This window comes from Mus pahari, chromosome 9, assembly GCF_900095145.1.
Source record: "Mus pahari chromosome 9, PAHARI_EIJ_v1.1, whole genome shotgun sequence".
NCBI classification, from domain to species: Eukaryota; Metazoa; Chordata; class Mammalia; order Rodentia; family Muridae; genus Mus; species Mus pahari.
Genome location: NC_034598.1, coordinates 19,821,477 through 19,844,820, shown reverse-complemented (window position 1 = coordinate 19,844,820; position 23,344 = coordinate 19,821,477). Strand labels below are relative to the sequence as shown.

The 23,344-nt window shown below is 41.4% G+C and overlaps 1 protein-coding gene across 2 annotated transcripts in view; it reads left to right on the top strand.

The window, feature by feature from the left end:
• Positions 1-17,787: 17,787 nt before the first annotated feature.
• Man1a1 (mannosidase alpha class 1A member 1) overlaps positions 17,788-23,344 on the top strand; it is a 171,184-nt gene continuing 165,627 nt past the window's right edge. The window contains exons 1-2 of one of the 2 annotated variants that reach the window (XM_029542453.1): positions 17,788-17,951; positions 19,162-20,016. In XM_029542453.1, coding sequence (XP_029398313.1) covers positions 17,925-17,951; positions 19,162-20,016 — 882 coding nt within the window. In that variant the 5' untranslated portion in view covers positions 17,788-17,924. Of the gene's footprint in view, positions 17,952-18,630; positions 18,901-19,161; positions 20,017-23,344 lie in introns of those variants that run through there. The other variant, XM_021204538.1, reaches the window with a different exon arrangement.

The window sequence follows — 23,344 nt, the reverse complement described above, 5'->3', positions numbered from 1 at the left end:
AGATGGCACCACCCACAAGGGGCCCTCCCCCTTGGTCACTAATTGAGAAAATGCCCTGCAACTGGATCTCATGGAGGCATTTCCCCAACTGAAGCTCCTTTCTCTGTGATAACTCCAGCTGTGTCAAGTTGACACAAAATTAGCCAGTACACCCATAGAACACCCATAGAATATTTACTTCTACAACCAAAGGAAACCCAAACTTAAACTGTTACACTTGTGGTACAAAGTAAAAAAGAATTCTTGACTGGATTCCTTTTGCCACACTACATTTCCATAGTTTATATACTCCAGCAAGATATGTAAATTCACTACAGGAAATGAAGACACCAATGACATATGATCCTTTAGCTTTCACATGAGGTCTCATTGCATTGCCAGGCTAACTCTGAACTCATGACCATCTTAACTGAACCACCAAAATATCTGAGATTGCAGGATGCTCAGCACCATGCCCAGATCAAAATAAATCTTTATGACCCAGGTGTGTTTATGATTATAATAGGAGTTTAGGTAGTTCCACTATCCTAATTTGTAATTGCATATAAACTATCTCAAACAATTGAAATACAACAGAGTTCACTCTTAAAATTGCTTTGAAAATGATAAAAAGAGAATTTGTCTATTTAGCATATAACATACACTTAACATATGATAGATACTTAATAAACATTAGATAATATTATCGATTACTTGTAATATTTAACTTATATAGACTACAGAATACTATAATATGAATTCTCCAGATACTCTGTACAGATTTTACAAAATTAAATTACAGTGAGTGGATTGACCAAAACAATTGACATTGAAAGACATGAAGTGATAGTTCTTTCTTTAGGAACAATAATAACTTTATTACTCCAAATACTTTCTTTCCCTAGTTATGAATTGTGCATCTGTTAGAAACCAGGGGTAAGAATATATATAGTCAAGGACCCTGGCAGGTTCCCCATTCTTATCATTCTTATTCTCATGATAAGTTTTCTTATCATGAGAAGGTGAAAGTGCCTTGTAACTGTGATGAATACTGACACACACTAACAACCATCTGGACTGGGGGGACAGTTTGTGTCCAGAAAGGCTTCAATACAAAAGAAACAAGACTTCATATTATATATATATATATATATATCACATAAAGATAATATGTATACATTGTATGTTATATATTATATGTATATAATACTATATATTATACATTATATATGTGTGATAATATTAATACATATTAGTAAATATATAAAATAATAAATAATGATGTATATACTACATAATACCTATGTATATATTCTGTATATTAAGGTATAGAAAATGGCATTTTTTAAAAGAAATTTAAATATTAATAAGGAAATCTGCAAACATTATAGGGATGTAATAATTATAATACAGATGCCTTGAGGAGAAAGCAGATTCTGAAGTTCTTGGTTTACACATAATTAAAATTGCCTTGGAAAATATGTGAAGCTAGCAAAACAGAAGAGTCAACATAGTAATATTTGTATAGTATTGACTACATTGAACTTTGCTAGGAACCTGAGTTCCAGGAAAACAGGGAAGGTTAAGAGGTACTCCTTTAATAAGATTGAGAGAACTGGAGGGATGGACACCTCAAGACCTACAGAGAAGACATGGGCCCATCAGGCATCACAGAGACTGAACCACCAACCAAAGAGCATGCAGGACCTGGACTTAGGCCCCCTACACATTTGTAACAGATATGTGGTATGGCTTTCAGGTAGGTGTCCTAACAATTGGAGCAGGGGTAGTCTTTGATTCTGTTGCTTGCCTTTGAATCCCCTTCCTCTAGTTGGACTGCCTGATTGGGCCTTAATGTAAGAGGATTGTAAGAGGGTGTAGACCTGATATGACACAATGTGCCAGAGCAGGTTGGTATCCATGGGGGATTTCCCCTTCTCTGGATAGAAAGGCTAGGAGTAACTGGGGGAGTATTTGTGAGGGTGGGACAGGAGAAAAAAGTGAAAGGAATTGTGATGCAAAGTGAATAAATAAGTTAATGAAAAATAGCTACTTCCAAGTTTGGAAGAGCAATAATAACAGCTGGCATCCATCCACAGCTTCTTATGTGCTATGCACTGTGCTAACTGCTCTAAGTTCAGCATTGCATGACCTTGATGCATGGAACATATAAGTGTAAGTACTATATTCTGGTGACTCTGCAACTCTGGGAGGTCTGTGGGCACCAGCATCCCCACAAACATGAATAAATAATGTGCTGAGTGGAGATGTTTGAGGGCTACTGTGACATCACCAGGCAACAGGACGTTTTCAGCTCCCTTATAATCTTATGGGAGACAATCCTGTTCGTGCTGTCCACTGTTGGCTTTAACTGTATTTCAAAATGATCATCTTGGAAGAAGAGGGTATAGTATTATGGATGAAGTCCACCTTTTAGGGAATTGAAAGATCAGGCTGACAAGCACCGTGGAACAATTTGATTAGAAAGATCGGTTCTCTCTGCCCCACATAACACGTTTTTCAGATTGCTCTATTTGTAACTAGGTAATAAGATCTGCAAGTCCTTCTTCATGAAAACGACACTGGAGGCTGACACAGAATACTCGATCTAAAAGACCTGCCATGCCTTCCTTGTATGACGTTGACTACGTGATAGATTAGTCTATACTAATTTTTGATTTCTCACTGTCAGATGGGAGTAAGGATTCTTCCTCTGCCTGCCTAACACTGCTGCCATCCAAGAAGATACCATACTTTAGAAGAGCCATATAAACCTTACAAGTTAGTAGTGAATGGACTGCCTCGTCACTGTGTGTCATCTGCTGCGAACTTGTCTACAAGTCTTCTACTTCTGAATAAAAACTGGATGTGTCTACAGTATAGAATATGATGTTTTGAGTATATTGTAGTGAAATGATACTGTAGTTAATTTAACATGTCCATCTCACCATTCATATTTACTTACAAATGTTCAGTATATTAAAGTGTTTTTTAACTATAGCTATTAAGCCACAGATCCAATCTCTATATTTATTTGCGTCACATTACTATGAATGAGTACCCTCTGACTGACATGTTCCCATTTGTCCTCAACTCCCCAGTTGAGCCGTGACTCTCAATGTTGGGAATGCAAGTTCTGGAAGGCCACAGGGAGCCTTGCTGAATTGAAACTGAAGAGGGGAGGGAAGAATATCTCTGCTTTAGCGATGCCCAGCCCCCACCTCCAGGGCCTTCTTGAGAGCCACTACCCGAGCGTATTTATTAAATGTAGATTCATAGATCATGTCTAGAAATTCTGCCTCCACAGATCTGGGTCTAGACTCCAGAATCTGTGTCATTAGTCCTCCATTCTTGATCAATCTTATGCTCTAGCAAATTCAGGAAACACTAAAACAGTCCTAGGATCTCATCATCTGGAAATTTTCACATAGGTTTCCGTTAGCCTTAGGGTAGGGCCCTGGCTGTGAACCTCCTGATCCATTTGGTAATCGATATCCACTAAGTTAAATACGGAAGCCCATCTCTAAGGGCTCAGAGCCAGTCCTGGACCCCAGCTGCCCTGCAGCCACCTGAAGAGAGTCTTTTCCAATCTGGTATCTCTCAGGGTCTTTAGCAGGCTTGATCAAGATGTTTGATGCAATAAGGACACTCAAATACATACCCTGGGAACTGTAGATTTGTGAGTAAAAAAAGAAAACTTTGCTATCTTTTCAGTTGACTACACAGACTAATTTTTCCTTTCAATGTCTCAAGAATGATGAGCTCAGTCTCTTCTCTGTCTCAGACTACCCACTGAGTGGGGGAGCATTCGCTGTTCTCTGTTCGCTGGTTGCAATCCTTGACACAGGTGCTGAGCTGCGGCTGCTAATGACCAAGTGCTAGGTACTTGACTAATGCCATTTTAATTGATTTTCAAGAGTCTAGAATGAATGAGATGGGACTTTAAATGTGCAAGTTGCACCCTAGGTGTATTTTGGCCTCATAGGCAGGAACTACCTATTTCTGTTCCATGGAGGGACAGCTAACACACTCTCAGAAAGGCCACATTTTGGAACCAACCAGAACAAGAATTTAAATCATGCTCACAAGCATACACTCACCCTCATGTATCTGAGACAGCCTTCTTTGCAAATTAGCATGACGACAGATAAAATCATTTTCTCTAGCAAAATTAGTAGCTTTTTAATTAGCATAATGGATATTTAAAATGGACATAAATTAGCGAAATGCACAGTGTGTGACTAGACTGGAATGTTCGGCGGCAGCCTTCAGCATCCCGTTCCCATGTCTCCAGGAACAAAGCACACGGATCTGGAGGACAGCTCGTCTTGACCTTTCCTCTGCCGGCCTTAGGAATGACTCTGAAGGCTCCGTGTCTAGTTAGACTTGAGGTTACCTGCTGGTCCAGAGTATTCTAGCATCCGACGCCAATCATGAAGGACGGTACCTCTGCTTTCAGTGAAAATGTTTTTCTGCCGCGTAGTTAGAGCACACGAGAAATCCGAAGCCTCGGAGTTCTATGGGGTTTATGAGAATCGCTCAGCTGCACTAAGTTTTGACATTTTTGTTTCATGAATGGCTATTTGAGTGGTAACTTCTGTTTAAGATGAGCTGCCACCATCAAACAGAGATAGGATTGGAGGAGCCCCCCAAGCATCGCATTCTATCCATTAGTAGATGACTGTTATAATAAAACATGACCTAACCACTATGTTTCTCCAGATTGGTTTAGAGCAGTTCATGATAGGAAACAAGGCCCTGCCCTCGTGGAGTTTGCTCTCTGAGACACAGACATCGATCGCACATCAGACAAGGACGCCATAATGAGCACAGGTCCCCCAGTTCATGATGGTTTAACTCAGGATTTTCTTCTACTTTTGAAAAATATTTTAAAAAATATATAGACATCCACTAGAAACTAGAACTTAAGCTTTGATCTCATATCATGTAAGAGAACGTCTCTGTGTGCTGGTATAATGCCCGGCCCCTGTGGGTCACAGCTCTCAGTCACCTGACCATGAGCATAGTGAACTGATATTTAACAACACATAGAGTGGCCAAGCTTGGGTATTTCATAACTTAAGTATATCAAGTACAATTTTACATACAATACAACTTAAATGAGTGTACTGAGAATGTATCTCATGATAAGGTTTCTAAGAAAAAGCATAGGATGATGATATAAGAACATGTAAGCAGAGCCAGGCAGTGGCGCACACCTTTAATCCCAGCACTCAGGAGGCAGAGGCAGGCGAATTTCTGAGTTTGAGGCCAGCCTACAGGTCTACACAGTGAGTTCCAGGACAGCCAGGGCTATACAGAGAAACCCTGTCTCGAAAAACCAAAACCAAACAAACAAAAACAAACAAAAACAAGGACATGTAAGCAGAATTTTAATCTTTTCTGGGACGTTGATTGGTCATTTACTAATGGTTTTCTTGTATTCTCTCTAAAACTCTTATGCCTTAAACCTCAGCGTGACTATATTTGGAGAGTAGCAGGGTCAAATTATATCCTGTCCTTCTATGAATTGAACACTAAACCTACAAGATTGATGGTTTAAAGAAAGAAAGAAAGAAAGAAAGAAAGAAAGAAAGAAAGAAAGAATCCTCTCCTACTTTTTTTCTTCTTTCCCTACATCCTCTCCTCCTTAAACATCACTAGAAAAAGGCATAACTATGCCAGGGAACAATGAGAGGCTGACCACACACAAGCCAGAAAGACAGACATCACCTAAAATAAAATTAGAAGCTTTTTTTTTCAGCATCCAGAACTATGAGAAATAAATTCCTACTGTCATCCTTTTATCTGTGATTTGTAAATTTTTTAAAATTTCATTCTTTTAGAATTTTATGAATATGGTTGTTTTATCTACATGCTTGTCTGTGAGTCATGTATATGCCCAGTGCCCACAGACCCCACAAGAAAGCACAGATCTCCTGGAACTGTAGTTACAGACAGTTGAGCTGAGCTGGTTCTGAGGATAAAACCTGATTACCTTAACTGGAGAGCCCCTGTGATATTAAATATCTATATCTATATATCTATATATATATACACACACACATATATATATATATATATATATATANATATATATATATAGTCTCTCTCTCTCTCTCTCTCTCTCTCTCTCTCTCTCTCTCTCTCTCTCTCTCTCTCTGTGTGTGTGTGTGTGTGTGTGTGATGTGTCTGCGAATCTACATGCCAGAACATATGGTATCTCACTAGCCCCCAAAGATATTTATAACAAGAATGGGATGCAAACCTACTTATGCAGAGCACAATATATCAGCAGTCTAAATCCTTTGCCTCTTGGCCATCTTGTCCTTATCATCATAATCATCATCATCATCATCATCATCATCAACAACAACAACAACATCATCGTCGTTATCATCAGTATATAATCCAAACCTATAAATCCAACCAAGATTAGGATTAGGGTTAAGGTTAAGCAAGCATAAAAAAGGGATATGGACAGAAGGAAAGGAGATAAATTCATGAAAGAAATAGGAAGAGGCACCACATGGAGAGGAAAAATACCAAAAATCCTGGAGGTAGGGAGCAGCAAGCCCATTCCTAATGAACTAAAAGAACATAGTCGCAAATCTGTAATGAAATCACAGGGCTGGACAGATTTTACATTATGGAAAGTACAAGAGGAGGATGTGGAAAGAGCAGGATGACCAAACAGGTTATTATAGTGCTGGTGGGTTAGAATGGTAGCCTGGAACAGAATGCTGGTACTGACACTGGCAGAGAAGTAGATAGATTCAAGTAATACTTAGGAGGGAAGCCAAACAACTCAATGAATTAGATTTCAGCTTCCGACCAAATTGTGGAAGACCTGGACTCTGCACTAGATGAAGTATTTCATTGTTGACAGAGTCAGAAGGTTTCAACCGAGGAGCAGAATTAGGGGCTAGTTTTAAATTCCATGCCCATTAGGTTGTAAGTAATATAAATTGCTTCTAAATATCTCAAACTAGCAATGTTCAAGTAAAAGACATTCCAGAGCAAATCAGTGAGTTCTGGAACACAAGCCCTGAACCAGTAAAATCCAGAAATCTAGCTAGCAGAAGACATGTGAAATGCCTAGCCAGAACTCCCCATATAAAAAAAAAAATCATACAACCAAAAGTTAAGTCCAATTCAACCTTCATCCTTATGCTTCCTAGCGAAGTTTCCTATCTCTCGCAACAGGCATTGAGCATACTACATGCTAACTTCTTCACTCTAAGGTACAGCACAGCCAGAGATAATCTAACATCATCAATGTCACTAATGGGATATGAGGCATCTTTCACACAGAAGTCTATACTTACTGAAGAATGCCACCAAAGAGAAATGGCTTTACACACTGGATTGATAAAAAATGTTAAATACACACTACTCTTCTGCCAAACTGACATGCACTCTCTCTCTATCTCAAAATCACATGCCTCCAAAGAGTATTTTTCCTGACATAATACATGCATTAGTCATACTAGGAACTGCATTCCTTTCATGAGTGAAATGATCTGAATCCTATCAATTTCTCCCTTTGGTCATAAACTTGCCCTGAGCCCCACCCTCACTTCATTGTGGCAAAATTGTCTCCCAGACTATAAATAGAAATTAATTATTTGTCTACTGCTAAAAAATTAAAGATTATCGAGTAAGTACCTAAAATTATAATTCACAATATGAACAAAAGCAAAACTTTCAGATGTTTCCTTAACAGAGGTTTTTTTGGTTGTTTGTTTTGTTTTTTTTGTAAAATCAGAATTAGATTTTCATACCACCATCCATATTCTTGTTGCAGTGATAAGATGCTCTGAGAAAAGAACAACTAAAAGGAGAGAGTTCTCCATGGCTCACTGCTTGGAGGCACAGCACACAGTTAGCTGCAGTCACCGTGGCAGGAGCTCGAGGCAGCGTAGTCACACTGTGTCCATGGATGAGGAACAGAGAGAAACAAATACTCAGCTGAACTTCTCCCTTCGCACAACCCAGCACCTCAGGTGAGTGAAAAGTGAGAAGATGTGAAGCTCTAGGACGTGTGCTTAAGGAAAGACACACATTTAAAGACTGACTCCACCGGAAACACGGGAACTGGCCAGGGAGTTTTGAAAACCAAGAAGACTGTTGGATCGCTGACGTTAAGTGAAGACTGTTTCCAAAAGCAGGGAGTCACCACTGCCATTGAAAGCTGAAGTCTAACGAAGTTTAAAATTATCATGTATTTACAACCCAAAGGACAAAGGAGATTGTTATTAGAGTAGTTTCAATGGAGTGACAAGGCCAGAAGGTGAACTGGACTGAAGCTGAGATTGTATGAGAAGTAAGGAATGATTGACAGCTGTCCTTAGTGACAACTATTTGGAGAAAGACTTGTAAAGAGAGGACAGTGCAGTACCTGGAGGGGAAGAGGTCTGTTTTGTTTTCAGTAGAAACCATATCATGTTTAAAAATCAAAAGACAAGACAGAGTATAAACAGAAAATGAATAATACATAGAATAACATTACAGAGACTGAGACGCTGTAGAACCCTCAACACAGGAGGCAGGCTTGGCCTTGTCCAGAAGGGCACAGCCCTGCTATCGTAAGAGGAAGTGAGACTGAGTGCAGTAGCACGTGTTTTGTAGTTGAAACAGAAAAGATGGGGCTGTTAGACGCTCTGTTCAGGAAGGCAGGCATACGGTAAATATGAAGCGCCAAGGACGGTGTCAGAACCTTCGCATGCGGCCATTTTGGGCTGGACTGTTCTATATTGTGTGGAGTCATCATGACTTTTCTCCACTAGATATCAGGTCTCTACCTATCTTTTGACATGATCAACTGCCCCCTGGGTGCGGGGACATAACTGTACCGAGCTCACTAGGCTACAGAGTAGAGAGTGGACGGGAGGCGCTGTGCAGAGTAGGAACGACATACACAGGAAGGGTGTGCTTGGGGCTGATTTTGTTTCTTTTTTACTGTGTGTGTGTGTGTGTGTGTGTGTGTGTGTGTGTGTGTGTGTGTGTGAGAGAGAGAGAGAGGGGGGGGGGAGGTACATGGGTGGATGTAGGCAAATGCCACACACCTTTGAGATGGACACTCATTGACTTAAGGGACTTTGGCTCAGTGGCCAGACTCCCAGGGTGAAGATATTGCAAAGACAGATGCTCCCTGGGAATGGAGATTTAGCCAGGTAGATGTGACCATAAGTCAGAGGCATTGAAGACATTGAAGAAAGATGCTTACTGAAATTGGCAAGGCATTTATTGAAATTATGAACCACAGAATCTAAGAAGGTTGGAGGACAGGGTTAAAAAAAAAAGTCTCTTTTTAAAATTGAATGCTGAGATAACATTGGGAGCTAGAAATGAAACTTTTTAGTCCAGACATCTATGAGACACTGGAACACACATAGAAAAATACATTGTTTCTCCAAACAGTTTATAACATTGCTTTTCTTTCTTTTTTCTTTTTCACTAAATGAAGATGAGAAATAGAAGACATCTTCTTCTATTTATTTTGTAGACTAATTCAAACTTCATTGTTTCCATAGTGTATAGTTTCTCATTAAGTTTGAAAACTGTTGCAATGAATTTGTCTTTGAGCTTCAGACCTCCACTTCTCTTCATGGCAGCAGGTGATGTATACACAGGGAGTCACTTACTATGCTTTTACTAAAATATGGGTCAACTTAAATGTTCTGTAAGACTTCTGGAAGGCAGTGTCCAGAAAAAGTAAGCAGTGAATCTTCTTTGGTCTTGTGTGGTCTGGGTTGCCTTGAAACTTGCCGTATACTTAAGGATGACCTTGAATTCATGATCCTTCCTCCAGACCGGTGGGATCATAGGCATCACCATGCCCAAGTTATGGGGTGCTGGGAACAAACTTCATACGTCTATGCAAGCTGGGCAAACACTCTTATTGAGCTATATCCCCAGTCCCAAATCTTTGTCTTTTATGAAAAGCAGTGGCCAGAGGGAGACATTAGCATCAACAGATCTATTTTGAGAGATGGAAGAACTAATGATCCAGTGTCTCTTATCTGGATATAGTTTGCAGAGGGTAAGGCAAAACAGACTGGGAAAGCAACCAAACACTCTTAATTGAATTGAAACTGCCAGACAAAAGGGGGAACAAACCATAACAACAAAGGAAATTCAGCTACATCATGTTGGTCACCCAAAGCTTGTAAAATTTAAATCTGCTGAAGAGAGCAGAATAGGCTAGCAGGAAAAAAATAAAAAGCAGAGCAGAGGGGGAGAAGTTCTTGTAACTAGTTCTGATGCCTAGTGTGTCAGCTTCCTGTGGTTGGAAAAAGAATAATACCTGAATATTTAAAACTTTATACTTAGGTGTTTCAGAGGTTTTTTTGAAGGACAAGAAAAATATCAAAAGACTGTCTGTTTATTTCTAAGACGCAGGAATACATTTTTTCTTTTCCTAATCCTTAATGTTTTTATTTATCCAAAGTTTTTACAAAGACTTTACTAAGAAGTAAATTGCTACTCGTTTCAAATGATCTGGTATCACAGGAAAGCAAAAAAAGAGATCTTTAAAATAAACATAAGCACGTTTGGTTGGAAAAAGGAGAGCCGGGCTAGAAAGCCTCCTCTCCCAATGGTGATCACTTTGTAGAAATGAGAACATACTTTTAGAGAAAGGATTACACATCCCATTTGCCTTCAAGGTCAGGAAGGGAAGAACGCTGTTACTCATTACAATTTTTTTTTTTTTTAAGAATCGGGGAGGCAGGAAGAGGATTCCAGAGGAACAGTGTTCCTGTGAGCACAGAGAAAGCATAACTGTTTTAAAGGACAAGCAAAACAATATTCTAAAAATGTTTAAGCAGTTTCCTTCTGAAAGGTCTATGTATTTTGAATTTTCCATGATAAATGTAGATGATACATTTATGATAAGAATATAAAATATTAAAAGGCAAAAGGTACATAAACACCAATTCAAGGAAGAAGAAGTGTAATTTTCACAAAGGAATAAATACTCTACACAATACATGCAGATTCAAAACACAGGATGCTCTGGTACTGATAATATCAAAGGATCACAAGACAGTGATTTCTATTCTGATAGAGTCAATGGAATGCAGAAGAATCAGATGCAGAGGTACGGCTGTAAATGTAATATTAGATCCTATGAAATATTCATATTTCTCTTAAACTAGTTCAGTAAACTCTTTAAAATAATTTAACTTTTTTGATATAAGGATAGTGAAGACACACACACATACACTTTATCCACTTGTTATCTATGACTATTGCACTGGGATTCTAATGAAAGATTCTTCATGTATTCTCTCTGTGATCTCCAATAACACAGATAATATTATTATGAAATATTAAATGGTTTTGTATCATGGTAAAACAATTACTTGTGGTGCTTCACTGCTATACCACCCTCCAATATACATGGATACCTATTTTGATGTTTGTAATCATTCACTTGAAAGAAATCACAAGTTGTATAAAAAAACTACTGTCTTCTGATTGGTACCCCAACTCCTGTCTCTGCAAAAAACTGCTTACAAGCTGCATACCACAATCAAGTTGTTTTCGAAACATCTTACTTACTCTAATGTGAGCAGGTACAGTTAAAGGTAAGTCTTCTTGCATCAAAAAATGTGAATTGCATTATTTGCCTATAGTATATTTAGTAAGATGTATGTGACTCACAACTTTAAATCATCCCCTTGGTTTGACTATTCCAATAATAGATAGAGATAGAGATAGAGATAGAGATAGAGATAGAGATAGACATAGACATAGANATAGACATAGACATAGACATAGACATAGACATAGATATATCAACTTGAGAACATGGTTATTTCTTCTGTTTGGGGAGATATTTCTTTTTTTTTTTTTTCTTTTTTTGGTTTTTCAAGACAGGTTTCTCTGTATGGCCCTGGCTGTCCTGGAACTCACTTTGTAGACCAGGCTGGCCTCGAACTCAGAAATCCACCTGCCTCTGCCTCTCAAGTGCTGGGATTAAAGGTGTATGCCACCACCGCCCGCCCAGCTGGGGAGATATTTCTTTACTTATGAGTTCTTGCATTGTCATATATTATGTCTCTATTTAATGTGTCAACTTAATCTCGTTATTAGATATATCCTGATTCTAAAGACTCTTTGAAGCCAGTTCTGAAAGGAAAATATTTTGCATACCCATTGAACTATAATTCACATTTTGAAAAATCCCTAAAATTGAATAGAAATGTTAATGTATTCACTGTCAGGTAGCCATTATTGTCCTCAAACCCTTCCTTCCTCCCTCCCTCCCTCCCTCTCTACTCCTCCCTCCCTCCCTCCCTCTCTTCCTTCTTCCCTTCCTTCCTTTCTTCCTTCCTTTAATACTGATCTTACACCTTTCCATCCACTCTGCCCCAGACAACCAGGCACTGGCTTCCCACCCCTGTATACATCCCTACTCTAGACATTTTCTGTGGTCTCTGAGAACAGCATCTGTGGGGTAGTATGGGCAAGGGCCACAGGGTCCCTGTACTGTGTGTCCCTACTGCAGTCCTGTTTTGCTGAATACTATTTTCGTGTATGGATTTAAATTTGTTTGTCCATTCATCAGTGAGTGGACATTTGTGCTGCTTCCACATTTTGCCTATTGTGAATACGGTTGCCATGAGCTTTCACACACAGACTTTTGTGTGCACATATATTTTCAGTTCTTTGGCTGGATACCTAAGAGTAGAATTGCCGGATCATATGGTAACTCTATATTTATCCTTTGGAGGTGCTGCCAGACTGTTTTCCACAGCAGCTGCACCATTTTACATTCCTCAAACATTTTTTAAAGGAAAATGGAAGTGACGAAACCACATACAGTTAATAAAATTCACTTAATGACACACTATAAGGAACTTTGTAGTAACCAAGAATCTTTACAAACAAGATTTTCTTGCGTTTATCATAACTTACTCTACTCTATAATACCTATGTAATAAATGAACTTAGTGCTACATTAATAAATTCTTTATGATGCCTACATTAAGTATATTAAATTAATTTCTTGCTAGAGATATACATGGATTTTTTAAATATTAATGATGCAAATTGAATGGCATTTAGGGGCACTTGATTGTATTCATTTCCTGTTGATTACTATTGAGGACATAATACTATTATAAGAATAGACAGTATTATGTCAATTTAATATTTGGAATAAACTTGAATACCTCATAAGCTAATAAGTTATATTTATACTCCAGTGATTTTTAGAAACTATACATACGACCCTGCCATATCCAGAGAATTAAGTCTATGGGCTACATGGGTCAGTGATTTGAACTTTTTTCCTTTGGTTCTCTTGTGGCGATCTCTGTCTCTAGCTCTGTCTCTGTCTCTGTCTCTGTCTCTGTCTCTCTCTCTCTCACACACACACACACACACACACACACACACTCACATTGCCATAGTCCAGAACAGTATTCATTCCAATAAATGAATAGGCTACCAGTCACACATTCAGCAAGTACAATCTGCTCAGGCATTGCCTACAACACAGATGAACTTTGATTTCATCTCTAAGTGACTTTATATGTTGCAGTGGACACGAATAAACCAAATGAACTTGAAAAAAGAAGCTATATCAACAAAGGACCACAAGTGAATTTCTAGCCACAGAGAACCTGGGTGAAGTCAAGATTCTGCCTTCAAGGACAATAAGAAAGACTGAACATATTGTACAAACAGCATGTTTACTTTTCAATGAAAAAACGGAAGGCAAGTGCTCTCATGTCGTGATCACAGACCATTTCTCCAAAATAAGAGTCAGCATACATAGTTTTATTTCACTTTATTTTATGAAAAATATTTCAATTGGGCAAAATAATGTATCAAAATATTTCAATCCTGAGTTCTATTTTCCTATTTTTTTTCTGAACCAGCATAAGATCTTTTCTGAAACAGAAAATGGAATGTTATTTTTCAAGAAAAAAATATTTTAAAATATTTATAATGTATTCAAAACTAAGAAAGGAAAAAAAATATCTTTCCCTAGTCTTGGAGAGATATTTGCTCTTTGTTTCAGTCTGTTGAAATAGTATCTCCCCAAGCCATAAATGTATCTTCTTGAGTCCTTAATGGCTACTGTTAACATCCCCTATGAAGATTTTCCACCCAGAACCCCTGGCTTCAGATTCTTCAAGCACTGTCATGGATGCCATTTTGTTCGTTTTGAGACTTTGCTATCATTCACACTTTCGCAAGGTTTTGGGGGGCTTTAGTATTGATCCTGCCTATTACCACACAGCCCTCTCTGGGGCTCAGCTGGATGGAGGTCCCCATGCATCCCTTCCTGTGATGGAAGTTATTTGCAGGATATGTATTAAAGGACACATCCATAGTGCCTTTCCTGCTCCCTCCTTTAGGATCTTTCTTTTAAGAATCCAACAGATACCTTTCTTGGTCCAGTCCTAGCATTTAATTCTGTTACAAGGAAAAGGGAGAAATTTATTTCAACTTCTTCAGTGCCTACTATGCCAGACATCACTTCAAACACTTTGCTTAAAATCCACAACAATGCTGCAGATATAGTACGAGAGCTACAGAACACAGGCAACTCATGTGCCATGGTCAGAAAACCAAGGGCATACAATGTCTTCAATAATAAATTCCTCACTCAAACCCATACCCAGGTACTCTACAGGCTTATTTTATTCAGGCTCTTTGTTAATCTCATGAAAACTACATCTGAGAACTTCCATACACCATTCTCATCGTGAAAGTTGAGAACTTTCTCTGAGACTATCATCACATATCTTCTTTAAAGGAACTTTGGCCTCAAGCTCCAATATTCAAACTGAATGAAAACTTATAATGCTACATTGACTATTGGCATTGTAATAGTATCCTCCTCCAACCCTTCTTTAGACTTCTGTAGAGCCCCACACTTTCATAGAGGAGACTGACAAGCGAAAGCACCATTTACAACTTCCTTTCTCTGGAGAATTCCATGGGAAGTTCCTCAAAGCCAGTTGACAAATATTTCTGCTATTGGATGTTTTAAAATTGGGGACTGCTGATATCTCTAAGTAACTGTTAAAACAGAAATAGACATCTTAACATGGTCCTGCAGAGGCAAGGTGGACACAAGGATTCAACCCTGTATAGATACTCCTTCCTTTCTTACTTGCAAGGGTAACAGGATTTCTATGACAGTATTCTACCACTTTAGCCATTCCAAAGAAAATGTAGGGGAAGAAAAAAAACAACAAAACACAACTTGGCATCATAAATAGACTATACCCTCCAATTTAAGTACCAATATTACTGATAGTTCCCTTTAAGTCTTTAATTAATTGTTTTGTGAAACTTAATGTAAAATTCAGGATTGTCCATTGAAGTATTGAAATGTCAAGATCAACATTCACAATAAGTTATTTTCTTCATATTACATTTTACTTTTAAAATAAAAACCCAAGAGTCATTCTGACCTGGATTTGAAGTAAATTAGAAATTCTATGAATCAGGAGTGTAACTTGTTAAAATATCCAGTAACTGTTATCTACATCAAATCTACTTATTCATCGCCATATATTTTAGTTTTGAATCCAAAACAAATATTAGTATCTTTAAAAAAAATCTTTCATAGAATTATAACTTGAGGAGTAAAGAAAATGCCCAAGAAAGCTTTTAGTGCTTTAATTTTAAAAAACTTGCTAAAATATTGTCAGTTTTCCTCCAGTCATGCTTTCAATTATGGTACTATGAATGCTAAATCTACCTTTTGTTCATTTGTTTTGGGGGAAAAAAAAAACCTCTGAAATTCAAGCAGCCATATTAATCAGAGATTGCTTTGAGTGTTCTTAAAATTTCAAAACATAAGTATCTACAAATTGTTAAAGAAAGACACTGAGACAAAAGTACTGAAAGAGAAAAAGTGAGAATTCCACTTATAGGTAAGTGTCAAACAAGATGAGGGAGCTTTCCATCACAAGGACTAGCTGAGAGTGTGCGAGAGAGAGAGAGAGAGAGAGAGAGAGAGAGAGAGAGAGAGAGTTTATGCTAGTCCATTCACAATGAGTAAACAGTAGTCCTGTCAAAATCACTGGGTTCACAAAGATCAAGGCATTCCTTCAGGTAGGTAAGCTGCAGTCTTCACACAAGGGACAGAATAAAGATTTGTGGCTTGAGAAACTGGAAGCAGTCTCCTTCATTTTCCATCTCCATGTTTTTCTGAGGGAGAAGATGGAGACCTCTGAGCACTGAGCTCGAGACACCATGGCAGCCCGCTATAGCATGCTCATTCCTACCTGCTGTCTGTCCTCCCTGCTTTCCATACAGGCATGGGGCCTTGGATGGCTATTTAAAGAGGTTTGCAAGGCAGATTTCATTAGCATATGCCTTAAAATAACTCCACTGTGAGTCTGTTTCAAACTTTCTGTAGCCCAAGTATGGGCATTTCTCAACACGTTCTCAACCTGCTTTATACAGATGGGCATCCTTGAATGTGAACGTATATTCCATCACACAGGCTAACTTTTTGTTTAGTAGATTATCAAAACCAAACTTTGATTACAATAAACCTACATCTAATGATAAACTGGGTGGGGGTGGGGACCTTAAAGTAAGTTTCACAAAAGTGAACCAAAATAAAAAGAACGGTCACCTTAAAAATTTAGAAATAAGATATATATAAATAAAATTTAAATTTCCAAAGAGAAAGTCAACCTTAATCGATGTGCTAAATTTTTAATGCATCCACTACAGGCAGTATCTTAAATGCCCAGATTGTTTTGGAGTCAAGATTAAGGAGTTTAGAAGCAGAATTAGTTAAGGCTTCTCTGTCATATCCTTGCATATGTACTTAAAGGTGGATTTTATTACTTTCCGGAATACATATACCAAGTTAAATCAAAGTTCTTAAGTATTCCTGTCTCTTTAAAAATAATCCCATTTTTAAAACATAGTTGGAAAAATAATGACAGCACAATTACCACCACCAAATGACCAGAAAGAAAGCAATTGGCTTCCTCAGAAGTTAGCCCCCGTTTCTGGGGATCTGTCTTCCTTTCTGTGAGGCAGTTGTTTCAAGGGTCTCATTGAGAATAAGCACTATTATTTCAGTCATTAGGTTTTTAGCCTAAGCACAACCTACAAATGTACTTAGAAAGAAATTTACCTTTTCGTCATTAAAAGGAAACCTTATTGCTTTCATTTTTAGAGCTAAATCTATTACCCTGCTTGGATATGCTGCACTCTTCTGGGCATAGAATTTCATAGCAAGTATCAAAATAATCAAGCTATGAAGTCACATTTATCAAGCCATAATTTCTTATTAACCAGAACTTCTGACTGTGTTACTGCCTCATTTTGCACAAGCCCAATACACAACAAATAATGATGGCTAAAAATAATAATTAACATTTAAACGAAAACGACCTTAGGATTTCTAACTTGTTTTTTATTATTATTATTATTTTATGCACACAGTCCAACACCTGGAAACAACTGTGCTGTGGGCACTCTCCTAGAAGTTGCTAGCTGTTTTCCTCTGGCTTAAGACAAGTAAAGGGCAAACTTTAAAATCATGTTTCCGGAGAAGGTTGAGGGTAAACAGAGCCGCTACAAACCAGCTCTCAGGAGTGGGAAGTCAGTCAAATTTCCCTCTGGTAACTGTTTCTTTGTGGAGCAACAGGGGGTTTATAACAGTTTGGGAAATGTTTTCTTGTCCCTTCACCCTGAGGCAGGGGGGTTCCCAGCCAGGTCCAAATGTAGATCCATGCAATATCAGCAGGGCATTCCAATCGATGTCATGGGAGGTGGAGCCAGTCTCCATGACATTCCATGAGACTGAATACTGCAAGGCTGTGTTGAAAACAATCTCTGTTGGACCAAGTCTTGCCTTCGCTGGGAGTTGTCGCATCCAAGACTTAATTTCAACAGGGTTCAATTTATTGCTTGGAGCTCTGGCAGCATAAAACTGTCTTCTTTGAATGGAAAATTTGACCAACTGCGATGAGGTAAATGAATTTCGAAAGTGGGGGAGTGTGGGGAAGTGTAGGGGAGTCATACAACTTTTGTTGTTGTTGTTGTTGTTGTTGTTGTTGTTTCTTGTAAGGGAGAGAGGGTGTATACTTAGAGCCCCAAGCAATCCCCAAACCCCAAGTCACCAAGGATGTAAAAGGCTCTTAGCGAGGCAGAGCAGAGAGCTCAAAAGCTCTGTGGGGGAGCCTGAAGACTTGGATTTGAGAGTTATTGGGCACCGGGGAATCCCTGTCTTGGGTAATAAGGGGTGGCTGGAGAAAAGACTTCAAAACCACTTCAAAACCACAGCTTGCCTCGGCAGTCCCCTGCGTGCTCTTCGGGATCGCCAATTGCGAGTACTGGGGCAAGCTGGCGCTACCGCACTAGCAGCGGTCACTCGGGGATCCACCACCTTTGGGGCTTCGGCTCGAATAGGTTTAGGGCGGAGTAAGATCGGACCAACTCCGGCTCTGGTCCTCCGGGCGAGTCTTAACCCGGCTCCCGGGCGCAGTTCCAGTCCTCGGGCGCCCAGGGGAGCCGCGACCTCCCCGCCTCTGCCGGGTCCCGGAGAGGCAGCGCTTCCCGTAAACTCCCCGCCCCGCGCGGCCCCCTCCCCGCCTCGGCTCCACCCCCGCGGGACCCTGGGAGGCGTAAGATTGGCCCGGACGCGCTGTCACTCTCCGGACGCGTCACCGCCCTCGTTTCCGACCGCCGGGAGACCGGCAGTGCTATTAGTGCACGGCGGGGCCGCGGCGGAGGGCAGTACGGTGCTTGGTTCGCTGACTCAAGCCGGCAGGTCGGTGCGCTCGCTCACCTGAGCCGTGTCCCGGGGCCTCAGAGCCACCGGGCTGTACGCGTGCCACCGCCCGCCTAGAAGCGCTCGAAGATGGGCAGCTGGAGAAGTTGACGAGCCCCCTACGCACGCGGCGCCCTTGCTGCCTAGAGGTGCGCCGCCCTTGCCACCGAGGTGCCCGCCGTGCTGACCCAAATGTGCGCGGGATACCCTGCCTTCGCGGCTGGAAAACTTCACCCCAAGTCCAAAGTGTGCTCTGGGGTTGGTGCCCGCGGCTGGACCGCGGGGTTGCCTGCCGGGATACGGTCCTGCGGCTCCCGGGGCCAGGGGAGGGCGGGGACCCCACTGGAAACTTTCTTAGCACCCTCCTAACCACTGCGCTTTTACTGTCTCCTCTCCCCCCACCCCAACAGGGGCTGCAGCCAGAGGTTTGCCGCGCGTGCCTGTTTGCCAAAGGAGCCGCCCCGGCGAGGATCGCTGGAGGGGAGCCGCTTCAAGCGGGGAGACCCGCAGCCCAGACACGCGCTCTGAGCTGCCTGGATGCGCAAGAGCCGGCCCCGCAGCCGCTGAAGGCCGGCGGCAGCGAAGTTTGGCTGCTGAGCGGCTCGGCGCCCGGCCCCTGGACAGACTGTCAGCCGGCGGCTACAACCTCCGGAGCGATGCCCGTTGGGGGCCTGTTGCCGCTCTTCAGTAGCCCCGGGGGCGGCGGCCTGGGCGGTGGCCTGGGCGGGGGGCTTGGCGGCGGGAGGAAGGGGTCTGGCCCCGCCGCCTTCCGCCTCACCGAGAAGTTCGTGCTGCTGCTGGTGTTCAGCGCCTTCATCACGCTCTGCTTCGGGGCAATCTTCTTCCTGCCTGACTCCTCCAAGCTGCTCAGCGGGGTCCTGTTCCACTCCAACCCTGCCTTGCAGCCGCCGGCGGAGCACAAGCCCGGGCTCGGGGCGCGTGCCGAGGATGCCGCCGAGGGGAGAGTCCGGCACCGCGAGGAAGGCGTGCCTGGGGACCCTGGAGCTGGACTGGAGGACAACTTAGCCAGGATCCGCGAAAACCATGAGCGGGCTCTCAGGGAAGCCAAGGAGACCCTGCAGAAGCTGCCGGAGGAGATCCAAAGAGACATTCTGCTGGAGAAGGAGAAGGTGGCCCAGGACCAGCTGCGTGACAAGGATCTGTTTGGGGGCTTGCCCAAGGTGGACTTCCTGCCCCCCATCGGGGTAGAGAACCGGGAGCCGGCTGATGCCACCATCCGCGAAAAGAGGGCAAAGATCAAAGAGGTGAGTGAGTAAAGCCTGCCAGAAATCCCACTCATGCTGCTGTTTTCTGGGAGGCTTGATAAATGATTGGAACTTAGGACTTCGACATTATTATGCAAAGGCGAGGGAGGTCTCCACTTCCACCGCCTTGTGAAAACCTGCACGTTTTTCCTTTTGCTACCTTAGGATAAGTGACCAATTAGGATCCAAGGCTGAATCCCTTGAACTTGCATGCTGTCAAGTGAGCTTAAGCTCTAAGAGGCAGGCGGGAGTGAATACAAGGGCAGGTGATATGCTGCCTCTTCCTTTCTGGCTGCAGTTAGTCTACCCTGCAGTCACTGTGCACGTACTGAACAGCCGTCCCCTTTAGGTGGTTTGAAATTGAAGCTGACTGTAAACACAGGGCATCAATCACACATGAGACACAGGTTATAACAGTGAGCCAACGCACCCCATGTTCAGTCATGTGGCCCTCCCCGCCAGGTGTGTGTGTAACAGGCTGTAAACTTGAAACCTGAGACCTTGTGTTATGGGCCACATACTGTCTTTTACTTATTTAAAACATCACACACACACACACACACACACACACACACACACACCCCTACTGTTTTCTGTATTTCTAGAACATTGTCAGAAAGAAGGGGGGTGTTCTGTGATGCAACAGGTCAGCCTTCACAGCAGCTCAGTGACAAAGTTAATCTAGAGCAAACATGGACTTTGGTAAATCCTGTGTAATTTCTTTCTGGTTATTTTTACTCGTAACATGTGATTGGTTTCTGCAAGCTTAAAGGCGAAGGAACCCTAGAAAATCCTTTCAGTCTGTCATTTCAAAGGTGAAACTGAGGAATTCCAGCTCAAGAAGCCATTAGTGACCAAGTTGAGACCCGAACGAAGGAGCAGATGCTTCCGAGTCACCAGACTCTGGGGGCATGTGTCCTTCCAGGCTGCTTTCTCTGTGTTTTCCTGGGAATCCAGCCCTGAAGAACTATGGCAAAGCAGAGCATCCCAATTCTGGATCCATCCTCTAAAATACATTATCAATGGATGTAGTATTTTTGTGAAGACGTTTTGCTATGGGATCCATTATCAGGAAAGGGTCGTGATAGCATTGTGAGGGCGTAAACAGAATGTGGAGGCTGCAGAGACTGAAGCTGGCTACAGGATAGAGGGATCGAGGGATCGAGGGATCGAGGGATAGAGGCAGGTTGGTTGCCATAAAAGGTGAGTGAAACCAGATGAGATCGGTAAGGTGTCACTGAGCAAGTTCAAGTGGACCTGGGTCCCTCTCAGTCTCCTCTGAGATGAGCCTTTAACCCTCCAGGCTCATGGCTCTGTCTGGTGATCCAGCAAGCTTTCTGCTTTGCAGAGACATAGTAGAGGGACGGCTTCTGCTATCCTGAGCTGCTTTCCCTGACAGCATTTCCTCTCTGTGAAATCCCAACAGTCCTACCTTTCTGAGAGAATGGGACACACCTCTGCTTCTTCCTTAACATGTACGTTCCCACCCCTACCTCTTAGACTCCTTAATCAATACGGACCATTAGAAGATTTACCCTCAAACGATCAGCGTCTGCTGCTGCTGCTGCTGCTGCTGTTTGAAGACAGTAATCCATGAATGGCATGCTCTGAATTCATGAGTGGGAAGTTAGTGTGGGCTGAAGCTGTAGGAAGAAGGGAATGTAAACACTAAAGCATTAAGAAGCAGACCCTTAATGACTGGAAGTGGGTTGCAAATAGACACCATGCCTGGTGGTAGTCCCCTGAGAGCTGCATTTTGGCAGTCTGTATAACCACCAGCTCGTAGACCTTCCTTATCTATGTCTGTAAATCACAGGAACTTAATTAACCAGGTCAAGGAAGTTTATGTAGCATCTGTCATGTGGTTGCAACATCTTAGAACCTAGTTCAAACTGCCCAGTTTTATATAGTGTTAGAATTAAGCATGTTATTTAAAATTCCATGCAGTTACAAAAACCCTAAGAAGTCATCATGATATGCTTCAGTATTTAGTCAAAGGCCAACAGGACGAGGGGAGAGTTGAAATATGGTTTTCCATTACAATAGTTCAAATATAGTTCTTTGTAAACCAAAAGCAATAACTCATGCTATTCTCCTTTTTAAAATTATTCTTTGTTAGCTTTGGACACATATATAATGAATTTTATTGCTCCACCCTCTTATCCTCAACTCACGCTGTTGTAAAGGACCTGGTATTTGGTCATGGAGAAAAGAAGTGGTTGATGACACCGTAGACTTCAACTTTATACATTTAGGTTCTATTTCCCTCACTCTGGGCTACCTGCTGTGGCCCCGGGCCCTTTGCCCTGTTTCTGTATGTTCTAGTTGTCTTTATACTTTATTCTTTAATCGCACTTGAATGCACTAAAACTTTTAGAGTTAAAATTTAGAAGCTATAGGATTTAATTTGAGTCAAGCTTTCACTTTTATACATTTGGTTCAAGAGCCACTTATACTGTTTTTATAATGCTACCATAATTGTATTGTTCATACCACATTGGATTTTTGATAAGTCTGTGTCTTAGGGAAGGTAGGGTGCTAACTTAAAGGGAGCATTACCTCCACCAAAATGAACTGAGTGAATTCTACTAATACCAGTAATAGTGGATTTGACGTACGCTTTCCTCTTCCCACTCCAGATTCCCACAATGTTGTAACCCTTTCCTGAAACCTCGAGAAAACATTTATCCTGGAATTCCCCTGCCTTATGATATATGCCAGATGCATATTTATTTGATCTCTATAAATCTGCACTCAAGTTATCCTATGGTTTTAAGAAAAACTGTTAGACGTTAAATAGTTTCGTGGGATTATTAAGAATATACTCTATTTCCAGTTTACATCATTCTTTCTTAGTTGACAAGTTTTTAAGAGATTTGGAGGGGCGGGAGAGTAGAGGAAGGAAACAGCCTACTGTGTACCTTAGGGTAAAGGCCTAATTTACTCTGAACAATGAACATTTTCTTTTATCTTTCTCTGAAGTTAAGGGGCATTCTGAGTGACAGAAGTGACCCTTCTCAGACTGGAGTCCCCCCACAATATAAGTTCTGGAGCATGGAGTTCTGCAGGCTGGTTGTCTTGGGTCTGTCACATGAGGCTTTAGGACCTGTCAGCTCTGGGCACAGCTGTCTTCTGAGTTTCTTAAGAGAAGGCTTTTCATTCCTGACCTATTTGTAGATTCAAAGATATAAAGAATTATGCACGTTGATGGCTAATGAGTAAAACACATTTTATTACATTTTACACTAGCACTAGTGGGGGTGCAAGCGTGTGTGTGTGTGTGTGTGTGTGTGTGTGTGTGTCTCTCTGTGTCTCTCTCTCTCTCTCT